At 39.4% G+C, this 12617-nt stretch overlaps 1 protein-coding gene across 1 annotated transcript in view; it reads right to left on the bottom strand.

Moving 5' to 3' along the window:
* Positions 1-12617, bottom strand: part of LOC135218106 (plexin-B-like) — a 535564-nt gene that overhangs the window by 80241 nt on the left and 442706 nt on the right. Inside the window, exon 7 of the mRNA XM_064254254.1 lies at positions 48-274. Within this exon, the coding sequence (XP_064110324.1) occupies positions 48-274 (227 nt within the window). The remainder of the gene's footprint in view (positions 1-47; positions 275-12617) is intronic.

The following is a 12617-nucleotide window of genomic DNA, read 5'->3' as shown; positions in this document are numbered from 1 at the left end:
ATCACGCAGCTCCGCACGTGTTTGCCTGCTTGCAGTGTAGGAAGGCAAAGTTCCGAGAGACAAAGTCCTTGTTGGTCTCGCTTGATCTGACCGCCAAGGGCACTAACACGTGGTCGTGGTGGGCGGCAATGGAAGGGCGGTAGCTCCTGGCGGGCGTCTTGCATCTCAACCCCGATGAGGTCACCGTGGCGTCTTCGGGCGGTGCCGAACCCCAAACGCACTGGTACTTGGCGCCCGCTGGCAATTCGGGTAAGGTGCGAATTGTTAACTGGACCTGCAATGAAAAACAACATCCTTTTATAGCGACCCTTTATTTGTTGCAGAAAAAAAATGCAAATTGTGCAAATATAACCACCAAAGCCTACGCCCAAAGGAGATACGATCTACTTAACGTCAAGTTATTGCAAATAAAACATACTCAAGTCTGTCGGTTTTCCCGAACCTGGTCCATCGAACCACACGATAAAACGCTTCCTCACCATATATCTGATATCGGACAATCTCACTTAGTCTTACGACCACGCCCCATTTCCCTCCGAGGTACCGAATCCCCTCCACCCCTATAACCCCTAACCCCTGCCCGGTCTCAAAAAGAGGCAGACTCGGATACACACTAAAAGATGTCCGAAATACCTCTCTGGGGAGAACCCATCTATTCTTTATGCCCCTCACTCACCCAATTTCACACTTCCCCTCTCCCCAAGGGCCACTCAAGAGCCAAAGAAATGGCTCCATCCCCTTCCGAAGCGATTTGGCGGGATGCATATACACCGCCCCGTACCACCGTCGTCGCCCGGAAGACCCCCCCCTCCCCGGGCCCCCTAAAAAACTAAATTTATCACACTGGCGGAAAGAAAGGGCCAGTCAAGGGCCCCACGGAAGGATTTGTGTTGTGGGAAGAACACCTTATAGGCTTACGAACCTGACAAACTCAAGTCTCTGAAGGATAAGGGTAGTTTGGAGGTGTTGTGCAGGGGGAAGGGGGAAGGCTCGTTCGTTTGTTCCCCACAACCTGCACTTTTTCACATTTTAAAATGTCTGATTTTCTTAGATGAATACCTAGAAATAACACAATTACGTCTGCAAGTAACTTACACCTAAAATAAAGAGGACTTTGGTGTCACAGAACATGCGCCATTCGAAAAGGCTGGAAAAAAAATTGTAAATAAAAAAATAAAAGTCATAATCGGCCAACAGTGAATTTCATATAAAAAGCTGCTCGCTTCACCTACGAAGTGGTACATTCCATGTACATTCATCGCATTTCACGCGCACGAACTGAGGACACTGGACGATGCAAAAGAACCGAAATAAGCCCATTTTATCAGGACATAAACGTGACTCTCACAGAAGCGAGGGGAAGCAAATAAAAGCACTAAAAAAGGGGGAGAGAAATGAGATCGTCCTCCTACCACTACTTCTAATTAGTAACCATCTCTTACTCTGTCATTCTGTCCTTGTCTCTTTCCGCTACCAACTGATCTATCCACAAACCTAATTTAGTTGCACCCAACCACTCCTCCACCCCCTCTTCTTCTTCTTCTTCTTCTTCTTCTTCAGTATTTTGCTCACCCCGGCGACTAAATCCTGTCCCCGCCCCCTCCCCCTAGGACCCCGCTACCACTTCTCACTAAAGAGATTGCCTTGGTGCAGGCTAAATGAGGTGTTAAAATGCAGAAGAAGGACGACAATTGATTTGATCGAATTGGGGAGAAGACAAAAGACCACCCAACATCCTCTCTCTCTCTCTCTCTATCTCTCCCACACATACTCACACATAATACGCTCTTACTTTGCTAGTTTTTACTGTTAAGTAACGTATAAAAGTTTTAACTAACTAAACAAGACGAGGCAACTAATTAAAATATATGAATGTATGTATGCATGTGTGTATATATGTATAAGACATACGTTTGATAAAGTAACATCAGCTGGATTTCACATATGAACTTCAATCGAAATACATACCATGTAGAATGACTGAAAAGGACCCCTAAGCCATCTTCAAGTTTTTTTAAATTACTGGAAAATAAAGCAGTGAATAAATTCCCTATCTGGTAGGGTCGAATATTCAATCCAGCATCCTCCGTCATACTTTTAGTACGTAATTAATTACGATATTGGTAATCTTGTTCTCTTGTCTGTCTGGTGTGCAAAAACTTTTGCTCAGGATAATGGTTATTAATTCACAATGAATTTCGTGTAGATATAAATAATAAGCGGAATTCTGTTCCAGACTAGACTTTCATTGTCGAATTATAAAAAAAAAAAAAATGAAATAGAATTTTTAAGCACCTAAAATTTGAGTCAAGTAATTTTCTACTCCATTTATACAATTTCACGTTTAAATTTTCTGGTAAAGCATCAACAAATATCGATTCAAATCACAGAAATAAGCCACTGCTCCCTATGTAATATACATCCACTAAACGGAAGAGTTACAGTATACAATTATATCATCTGAAACGCTTCGGAAGCTGAAAGACCTAACCTGGAGAGAAAAAAAAAAAAAAAAAAAAAAATCCACATTCCTCCAAAACCGGTTCAAAACCTACTAATCAATCAACGACTTAAAACGAACACATGCTTAAAAGCTTGGCTGAGGGAACAAGGTAATGACATGTGTATGAGTACAGTTATTCCCAAAGTAAAGCCATATGGAATTAGTATCCCATTACAAACAGGTTTCTTGTTAACAAACCGGATACTAAGAAATCCGTGGGATAACCCTCTTCCATGGGATTTAAACCCACAACAGGCAAACATTAAGTAATGTAAAACTTTTGATAAGATACTTAGAAAATGTGACATCTATTCAACTTAGTCGAGTGGGCAACGGCAAGTGTGGCATTTTTCAAAACCACCGTGAGGAAATAGAGTGCCAATCGCCTGGCTACTATGAAAATATATCACCAAAAAGGTGAAATTCCTTGTTGTTTCTTGGTTGCGCTCCGCCGTAAGGTGCGTTTAGGGCTCCGAATCAATGTCAACACAAACTTCTCATCTATCTTCCTTCTGTCTTTGAACCATATGCATTATTCATTCGTTAATAATTTATTTAACAAAGTTGTCATAATTGATAAACTTCCCTAATTTGAGACCTCGCGTGTACTCCCCCACTAAACCCGAGCAATGCAATACAATGCCGCTCTTCAACTTTGCAACGATACTTAGATATATATACTGTGATGAGAAATTAGAACCATTTAAAACTGTAGTAAGTATAAAAAAGGTTCATAATTTTATCTAATCTAAAGGACACCTCTAGGTCTGTCCACGAACACCGACGTATCTGTAGCTTTTCAGTGTGTCAGCGAGATTGTAACTATACGTACACATATTACGAACACGAGAAGGAAAAAAATACGTGGCACGCGTGCGCGACACACACACACACACAAACGTTTACACATACATACACACACATATATTCTCTCTCTCTCTCTCTTCTCTCTCTCTCTCTCGTCTCTCTCTCTCTCTCTCTCTCTCTCTCTCTCTCTATATATATATATATATATATATATATATATATATATATATATATATAAAACACTTGCTCTTTACCGAACACCTTGAGTTGCCGTTATTTTTCATGTATATTACACCAGTAATACACACAAAAGGAAGGTATATAATAACTCTATGAACGCAAGAAGATTGATTCCATTATTTGCTGTAAATCTAAATTTTCGAGGTTCTTTACATACTTCCTGTTTTAAAATCAGAGGTGGTAAATTCCAATTGTATTCTCTCTATTTCCACATTAGATTGATTAGCAGCGGAGACGGAGGGACGGTGAGCCTCATAGGAATATACCTAGCTGAAGAAAGCCAAATGAAAATCGCCTTTAGGTCTCCGGTGCCAAAGGGCGACCATGAAAGAAAAGAAAAAAAAATCGAAATCCAATGACTAGCGCCCCGTTGTAACATATGCATGAAAACAGTTTGGGCCAGAAGTGACTCGAAGGATGGATAGAGGGGAGAGAGTAGACAGGACTATGTGGGAGAAGAGAGAGAGAGAGAAAAAAAAACGAAAACAAAGAAATTAGTTACTTATCACATAACCCTCAGTACTTCAAAGTAAGACACATAACCCCGTCCGACATTCAAACCCACTTCAAATCAACTCATTTTTTATCAATCTAACTTTCCGTAGACCTAGACAATTTTCTACACTTCCACCTTACGCTCATTAACGCCGGTATAAGAAAGTTTTCGTCGCTCTCACAAACCCCAAGCCCCTCTTTTTGTTTTGAAGTTGGGGGACTATCGACCGTCCGTAGGTTTAGTCCGATTTGGTTCTTCCACTTACACAAGAAGTGGGACAGGTAACGTTATGCAGCTGTTCAATGTCCATGTGGTTAACCCTAACAAAATGCACCAGAACACTCTCAAAATGACATTTAAAAAAAATCCACCTTTTTCCTTAAAGTCTTATGACCAATCCACTTTAGCCATTTAAAATAAATCTTCAAACTTAAAACACTAGCTGGCCCCCATTTTCTTTCCAAGAAAAATAAAACATCGAGGCAAAGATGTAAACTCGTGAAGTTTATAAGTATCCACAGCATGCTTTCCAGGATCGAAAACGTTGTTGAAAAAATCTTTCACCCAATTTCTCTCGTCCATAAGAAGACGCTATCGATCACCGTTTCCGTATCAATACACATTGATCACTTAAAAGTTTCCTCGCAGTGAATACCAAACACAGGAATAGGCTTATTCTCCATCACGAGGCAACCTCTTATCAGTAACGAAACGAAAAGGCGGAGAACGTTGCATCACACAAATCATATAACCCTTAATATACCTAGTCTTATCTAGGGCACAGGAAAGTCCTCCCGTTTTCTCAGAATTTCCTTTAAAAATAAACAAGAATAAATAAAAAGGTGAAAATATATACAAAATCTCATCATCAAGAACTCCAAACGCATATAAAGAAATTCCAAAAGCATGAAAACAGCTCAATCTTGAATTCATGATCATTTGCAAAATGGCTTTCACACAATACCCGTAACGATTCCACTTACAGACGATACCATGTGTTATCGTAAACCACCAACATTGGACGACTGAGTGTGTCTTTAGTTCGGATGTAAACATGCATACAACAAGCTTGAATTTCCATATAATAAACAGAATAGGAGCATATTTGTTGACTGCCAATAATTACTTCAAATAAAACCAACAACAACAATTATTATAATAACCAGATCTTTACCTCCCGAAAATTCGAGGCCGTAAGGAGTACACTGTACAGACTGTGTACAGAGCCACCATAATTCCTCGTAAGTCTCCACCTTCTTCACTGCACCGACGTTGATGTCGGCGAGGCATGCAATCACATTTGATATAAGAGTCCATGATGTCTGAGAGCGACTATTCATTATGACACCTTTTCCAATTCCGGATGACAGTCAGTGCCCTTAAAGTAGGTCTTCCATTACTGGGAAATCGCTCTTGCATGACGTGGGTATGACTCTAAATCATTCTCGCGGCGTTTGAACTGGGGCATCCACACAGATAAAAATGGATAATGGAAGGAAATGGAAATAGAGCAGGTAAACGTTGCGGCAATAAAAACGCTTGAATTAATATCAGGTACAATGCACCCAACAAAGCGAGTGTACTTAAATTATCAGCAACAAAAGCCACGATCGCAACACGAATTCTCAAATTAAGCAAATATTCGAAAGCAAGATAAACATTCACCTCTGAAAGGTGCTCATTCCATTTCGGGAGAAAATCGTGCACGAAATACTCGAGTAAATCATACTTTCGAATGAAATTAAGAGATCAAAATGATTTCCAAATTCATGCTTTTGAGTTCTAAATTAACAAAGAAACATTCCACTGATTACAAAGGGCTACGGTACTCCCCTCCCCACTATACAATCAACGATTACCTAATTAAGTAATTTTGTCACATCTTTTTTTAATGGAATTACTTCCACGTTTGTGTACATGGTATACTTGACATGTTAATCTAGGCAAGGCAGAATATATGGCCTAATTCCGTGCGTGCTGGACATATTTAACGAAATTTTGGGCCAATACACTAATGGAAAAAAAAAAAAAGTTAGTCCACCATGAAACACACTGTTTGGTTTATGTTTCAAGAAATTAGTTACTATCTTTAATTTACCAACTGACAAAAAGCTTCAAACATTTAACCACCCCTTCCCGTATTCGGAACACTTTCATTTCTAAATATTGCAACGTACTGGTTTATAGATTGCAATGTCATACTCATTTTAAGTAAGATACGGTTTTAAAATTGAAAGTGCTCTGTGTTAAAATCCATAATAAACAATTTTCGCAATCTTTTACATTCTTGAGAGGCAATGTTAATCAGTAGCAATCTACACTATTTTTATAAAATCGCATTACGTACTGAAAATTTACATAACATCAACAAGTCTCATATACCTTGGTCACAATGAAACAAACCTAAACACTTAGAATTTTTAAAATTAAATATTATGAAAACTGGCCCATACGAGAGAGAGAGAGAGAGAGAGAGAGAGAGAGAGAGAGAGAGAGAGAGATTCAACTGCTTAGTGGGCGAATAGACTCGAACACCCCCAAGAAACTTTCCAAGAAACTCCCACAAACCTTTTCCTACGCTTCCCTTCCTTTCGTCCTTCCTTGCTTTCCTTTCCATCACATCCTACCTTCCTTCATCCTCCTCCTCCTCCTCCCAATCCTTTCCCAATCACCAGGAGTCGCTCTTCTCTTTCCTCCTCCGTTAACCCCGAAAACCCACACCCTCTTCCCTTCCGACGATGGATTTCCTGACGCAGTCCTGATTAAAATTCATTAGATTTGTTTCCAGGTTTCATTAGCGAGGTGTTGGAGTGTCTGGACGACTTTTGGCAGAGAGAGAGAGAGAGAGAGAGAGAGAGAGAGAGAGAGAGAGAGAGAGAGAGAGAGAGACTCTACCGTCTTGCTTCTTCAGGCCATCAACTAAAATATTACTTACGAGCCAGTGATCCGAATTACACAAAAGTCTCGACGCCTTGAAGATGGTGCCTATATCTTGAGGATCTCCTACCGTCCTGCTATCAACTGCTAGTAGTTTGAAAATTAAGCAGGCAAACTCGCAACGGTTACAATAGTAAAGGAAAAATACACAGGCTTCTGTATAATTATCCCAATCGTCTGAAGTAAAATTTCATATCATCTATTTTACATTGCATGATTTTATCCGCTTCTAATTAATCCTCTTTTAAGAACAAGTCGGCAACAAATATTGTAAGTTTAATTAAAGGTTATTAACGAGAGACAGAAATCAATTTCTCTATTTCTTGGGAATATGCGTCTGGTTCTATATCCTGCATCAATTATCTCATTATTCTTCAATTACATAGCATATTCGAAAAGTGTGTCAAGGATTCGAGAAGTTACGAGGACACTGTGGTATTTACAATTGCAAATAATATATATAATACATACGTACACACACATACATATTTATATGTATATATACTGAATAGGTATGTATTATGGACGCACATGGGTATAGAATGTAGGGCAATAATTCTTAGCGATATATGAAGCGCTTATCTCAAACGCAGTTGACAAAAGGCAGCGAGGAAACACCCCCACCCCCCCAACCCCCCGAGGAGGGATGCCAGGACAATATTCCCTGTTCTGGCAGGAACAAATCACTTCGACCATCCAAAGGAGACCACCAGCCATATTACAGGCACCTCGTAAAATGTAACATAACTCTTGGCGCGACAAACCTCTACTCCTACATTCCTCAACGAATTTTACCGTCAATAAATCCCCCGGAGATAAATGTTTGGGGGGGCCACCGGAAGTACATCCTTTTCTCACTGATGTTTGAAAAGGGACGAGGACGTCTTTGGATATGGAGATATTATGTTTTTTTTTTTTCTTTTTTTTCTTTTTTTTCAACTCGAAAGGCTGTGTTCCAGCTAACCAAATAAATAGGTTTGATGCGCTAAACTTTCATATCTAATTACGAACAAATGTAATTTTCTAAATAAATCGTACATTTATAAGTAAATTTCTAAATAATTCTTAAATCTTTAAATTTAAAGAAACAATACTATAAAAAATGCACAGTAATACGGAATCCAACAGAAAACGCATCTAAACGCATCTAATAAAAAAAAATTAAAAGAAACGCATCTAATAAAAGAATTAAAAAGAAAAAAAATTAACAATATGAGATCTTATAGTGACCCACAAAAGCTATCAACCTTAAGGGGAAAACAACGAGCAACGCCAAAAACCGCACAGAGAGACTTCACCATAAATTCGCAGTTGCAAGAAGTAAAGAACAACTACAGAGCAGTCAAATGCCAGAGGAAAGACACAGCAGGCTTGTCTTGAAGCAGCAGGGAAAGCAGCAACAGCTCCTTCTGCTGGAGCAGTAGAAGGATACTGGGCGAGAGGATGCAGCCTCCAAGTGACACAATCTTCTCAGGGCCGATTTATGAAGACGGCCACATAATTAATTAGAATTACCGTGCGGGTGCCAGCCATTGTTGCTAGACTTGGAATGGTTCTCGACCACAAAGAGAGAGAGAGAGAGAGAGAGAGAGAGAGAGAGAGAGAGAGAGAGAGAGAGAGAGAGAGAGAGAGAGAGAAATTTCCTTTCTCCGAGGAATCCATTTACCACCAAATGTTAATCGTTTAGAATTTGTAAACAGCTATTTCTTTTCTGTTTTAATATACCGTGGATATAAATCTTCCTTGAAGACGTCAAACTTGTAAGACTCCGATTGCAAAACTACCTTGCATGATAGAAAAGAAATCTAACAGCTAATGAGAATAGACTGTCATAATATATGTATACAGCGAAGTTATGTGCCTCTTTTTGTCGCTTAATTTATAACGAAAAGTAATCATGGTTCAATGCAATGTTAATAAAAGGCAAATATCTTCTTTCCATTGGTGTTCTAAATTTGTTCACGAGACCTGTTTACTTCAACATAATACTGGTTTTGTCGTTTTGGTCAATCTAAAGAACTCTGAAAGAAATAAGGAGAAAAGAATACTTTTTCAACACAATTTTTTTCAACATAATTTCTATTCTAAATGCGAAAATAACCAGTAATTAACGTACCCTATGCCGTGCCGAACGTTATTAAATTGGATAAAAATTATCAATAATAAATAACATTACTACTTTTGTAACTTAGTATTTTGAAGCAACGGTATTAACTAGCCTTCCTAAACATAAACATACATACTTCCATATACATCCAAGGGACAGGCAAGCATACAGTTGTTCTTTTTTACCTTTATTTCAGAGAATCTCAAATGCTTTTTGATATCTCCTGTGAAGACACCGTATCTCCCTCCAAGCTGAAGACCACCGTATTGAAAAGATCCTGCCACCATTCAACCAGCCCACTGCAATACCACCTAGCCTGTCCAGTTTAGAACAAGTCTTTGGCCAACTTACAAAGGTCTAGTTGTTTGTTTGCATGAATCTAATGAAGCGTTGCCTGTTCTTCTTACAACAGCCTCGTCTTACTTTAATTTAACCATGAGCGTCTTAGACTCAAAACAATATTATCTTTTTTTTTTATCAAGCAGTTTCTCCTCATTAAGGGTGGCTCCGAATAAAAAAAATAGTTAACATCAAATTCACGCTCTTACCTCCGAATTCACACAAGAACTCCTTGTGCACTAAACTTCCAAAATACTGGCCACTACCAGATGTAGCCACAATAATTATCAAAACCCCATCAAACTCACTTGTAACCACTGCTATCCACCTCTTATCACGCACATCCTAGTTATTAAGGCCCTTGCTTTTTAATATCTCATCTTCCACTTATCCAGCATTTTCTTGTCTTCTCCTCCTCCCTCCTTGCACCTCCAAATTAAACAGACTTCAGCAACCTGGCATTTTACATACTTTCCATATAACCATACCGTATCAAAATCCATTCATTCATCCTTGACCCAAGACCTTTTGTACCACCTCATCTAGTTACTTTGACATTTCTAACTCTATCGGTTCTCCTTATACCAAGTAAAATATATCTAAAATCCACGTATTACACCAAGTAAAAGATATCTAAAATCCATATATTACAGTCCATTTTTTTTCTTTAAAATATTTCCTTACAATTTCCATCATCGCTGCAATCTATAAAGAAGAAAAAGTTATTTTCTTCTCAATTCCTTGGCCAATAAAACTACGAAAGTAAAGCCTTCACCCTGGGCACCAAATTCCAAACTCGCCCAATCAAGATCAGAGACTAGAAATGTAAAGGAGACGCACAAACAAGGGTTTTAACGAAGGCAAGCATACCAATATTCACTCACTAGCTAAAGGAACTATTTCCCGACTAACCTTTTCACAAATGCAGCAGCAAACGAAAGGCCAACCCTCTCGCAGAGGGTCACAAGCTAACATCAAGTAACCTTCAACAACTGCTGCAACGATCTCCAGCATCAATTATACCCCCTCTCGGTTCAATAAAGGTGCTAACGCGTGAAAAAGAACAGCTATGCAATTGGAAGTCTGCAGCTGTCACGCTTTGAAGTTCTTGAGCCATTGCCTTCTATTCTCAGCTGCTGTAGTACGTTTTATATCAAAACTATTCACAAGGAGATGTGAGACCAATCAGAATGCTGTAAGTGCTAATGCACATTCTCCCATACATACATGTGCGTATTTAGGGAGAGAGAGGACATTCAATTTGTTCTTATTGAATCTCTAGTTGTGAATAAACATCCAAGCCATCAACATCTATTACGTCCATCAACGCCCATTGAGCTATCTCAACGCAGCTATGGACCATAACAGGTTAATATCGGAGTACAAATCCTTCACTCTCTTATCCTCACACACATGCATACACACACACACACACACACACAGAGAGAGAGAGAGAGAGAGAGAGAGAGGCGAGAGAGAGAGAGAGAAAGAGGGTCCATTACACAACTACATCATGTCGTCATAATTGTAACATAACATCCTGTTTATGCGACGTTATCAGTTATTTAGTGAAATAAGGAAGTTTTCAAGTGAATTCTTTGTTTATCATTTGAGATCTGTTGAACTTGAAAGTGATGAGATGATAGGAGAAATAATTGAAATCACGGTTTTACAGAGTGATATGTCATATTTCACCTGAACTCTAATGCACGATATAAATTCACAAGGAAAGAGAGCAAATTGGTCGTTTGTAGGAGTTTGTGTTTGTGTCTGTGTAAGAAGTTTAAAACAAAAGCACAGAATTTCTTTCCATTTCAAAGAACATAAAAACATTCAGGAGAGAGAGAGAGAGAGAGAGAGAGAGAGAGAGAGAGAGAGAGAGAGAGAGAGAGAGAGAAGCAAACGATACCGAAGGCTATTAAACCTGGAAAATTTCGTTGATTATGAAAACGCACGAAAATTTCCCTAAATAAGAAAAAAATAAGACTGGGTAGCGAAAGAGAAAAGCGAGGAGGAGGAGGAAGGAGGAGGAGGGGTCCATGGTAACGCTGGTAGTGGTGTCTGGGAGCCGGAGCAGAAGATGGCATTCATTGAGAGCCACGTCAGGGATGCAACGTCCGACGTCACGAGAGTAATTTATGAGTGGTGGTTACACCGAATCGTGACCAAGGGCTCGAACCAAAGAAACGCCTTAAGAGATAGCTCCAATCGCTCCTCCGTGCTTCACTACCTACAACTTATCTTAATGCTTCTGTGCCAGACTGTAGTCTCTCTCTCTCTCTCTCTCTCTCTCTCTCTCTCTCTCTCTCTCTCTCTCTCTCTCTCTCTCTCTCTCTAGGGAAGCGTGTTCTTTCAATATTCAAAAAGCCTCTATTGACATAAACACCGACTTGTGTGCCTGACTGTTTGCAGATTGTTGTGGGTCGCAGTTTAGATGGATTTGATTTGATTTATATAGAATTTTGGCATTACGCCAAGCACTGGGGCAACTAAGGTCATTCTGCGCTGAAACGGAAATTGACAGTAAAAGGTTTGAAAAGTGTTACAGGAGGAAAACGTCGCAGTTGCACTATAAAGCAATTGTTAGGAGAGGGTGGACACTAAGATGGAAGAAAGAGAATATGAGCAGAGGTACAGTAAAAAGAATGAAAGTTGTTGTAGCTAGGGCCGAAGGGACGCTGTAAAGAACATTAAGTAATGCCTACATTGCACCGAATGAGGTGCACTGACGGTGCTACCCGCCCCTACGGAGGCAGTTTGGATGGAGAGAGAGAAATAAAAAGGACAGGTATTGAAAAAATAAATCGTAATGATTAATAAGCTATCAAAATGCAAACTGAAAAAAAAAAACGGCCGTTGGCGAAGTAATTCAACAGGAGTGAAACTATTCAGAAGAGATTTTCGCTCTCTTTCACAGTAAATTAATAATCTAAAACTGCACTGCATAAATACAAAATCATTTCATTTCTGCCTAATCGCAATGCCAGGCGATAGGCCTGACTGAATCAATGCCCTGATATCACAACTGTGCATTTGTTTAAAAGTGCGCTGGACAGAAAATGTCAATTTTTCATCCAAGTCACGGGAACTTTAGCAGTCCAGTTGTTTAGGATTCAAAATGCAATTACGCCCTATATTTCCTATCATCAATTGCCAAAATTCAATGAACAGCGCAGTTACATGGCTAA

The sequence above is a fragment of the Macrobrachium nipponense genome, chromosome 19 (assembly GCF_015104395.2).
Source record: "Macrobrachium nipponense isolate FS-2020 chromosome 19, ASM1510439v2, whole genome shotgun sequence".
NCBI lineage: Eukaryota > Metazoa > Arthropoda > Malacostraca > Decapoda > Palaemonidae > Macrobrachium > Macrobrachium nipponense.
Note: the sequence above shows the minus strand (reverse complement) of the source record. Positions and strands in the feature narration are given on the sequence as shown.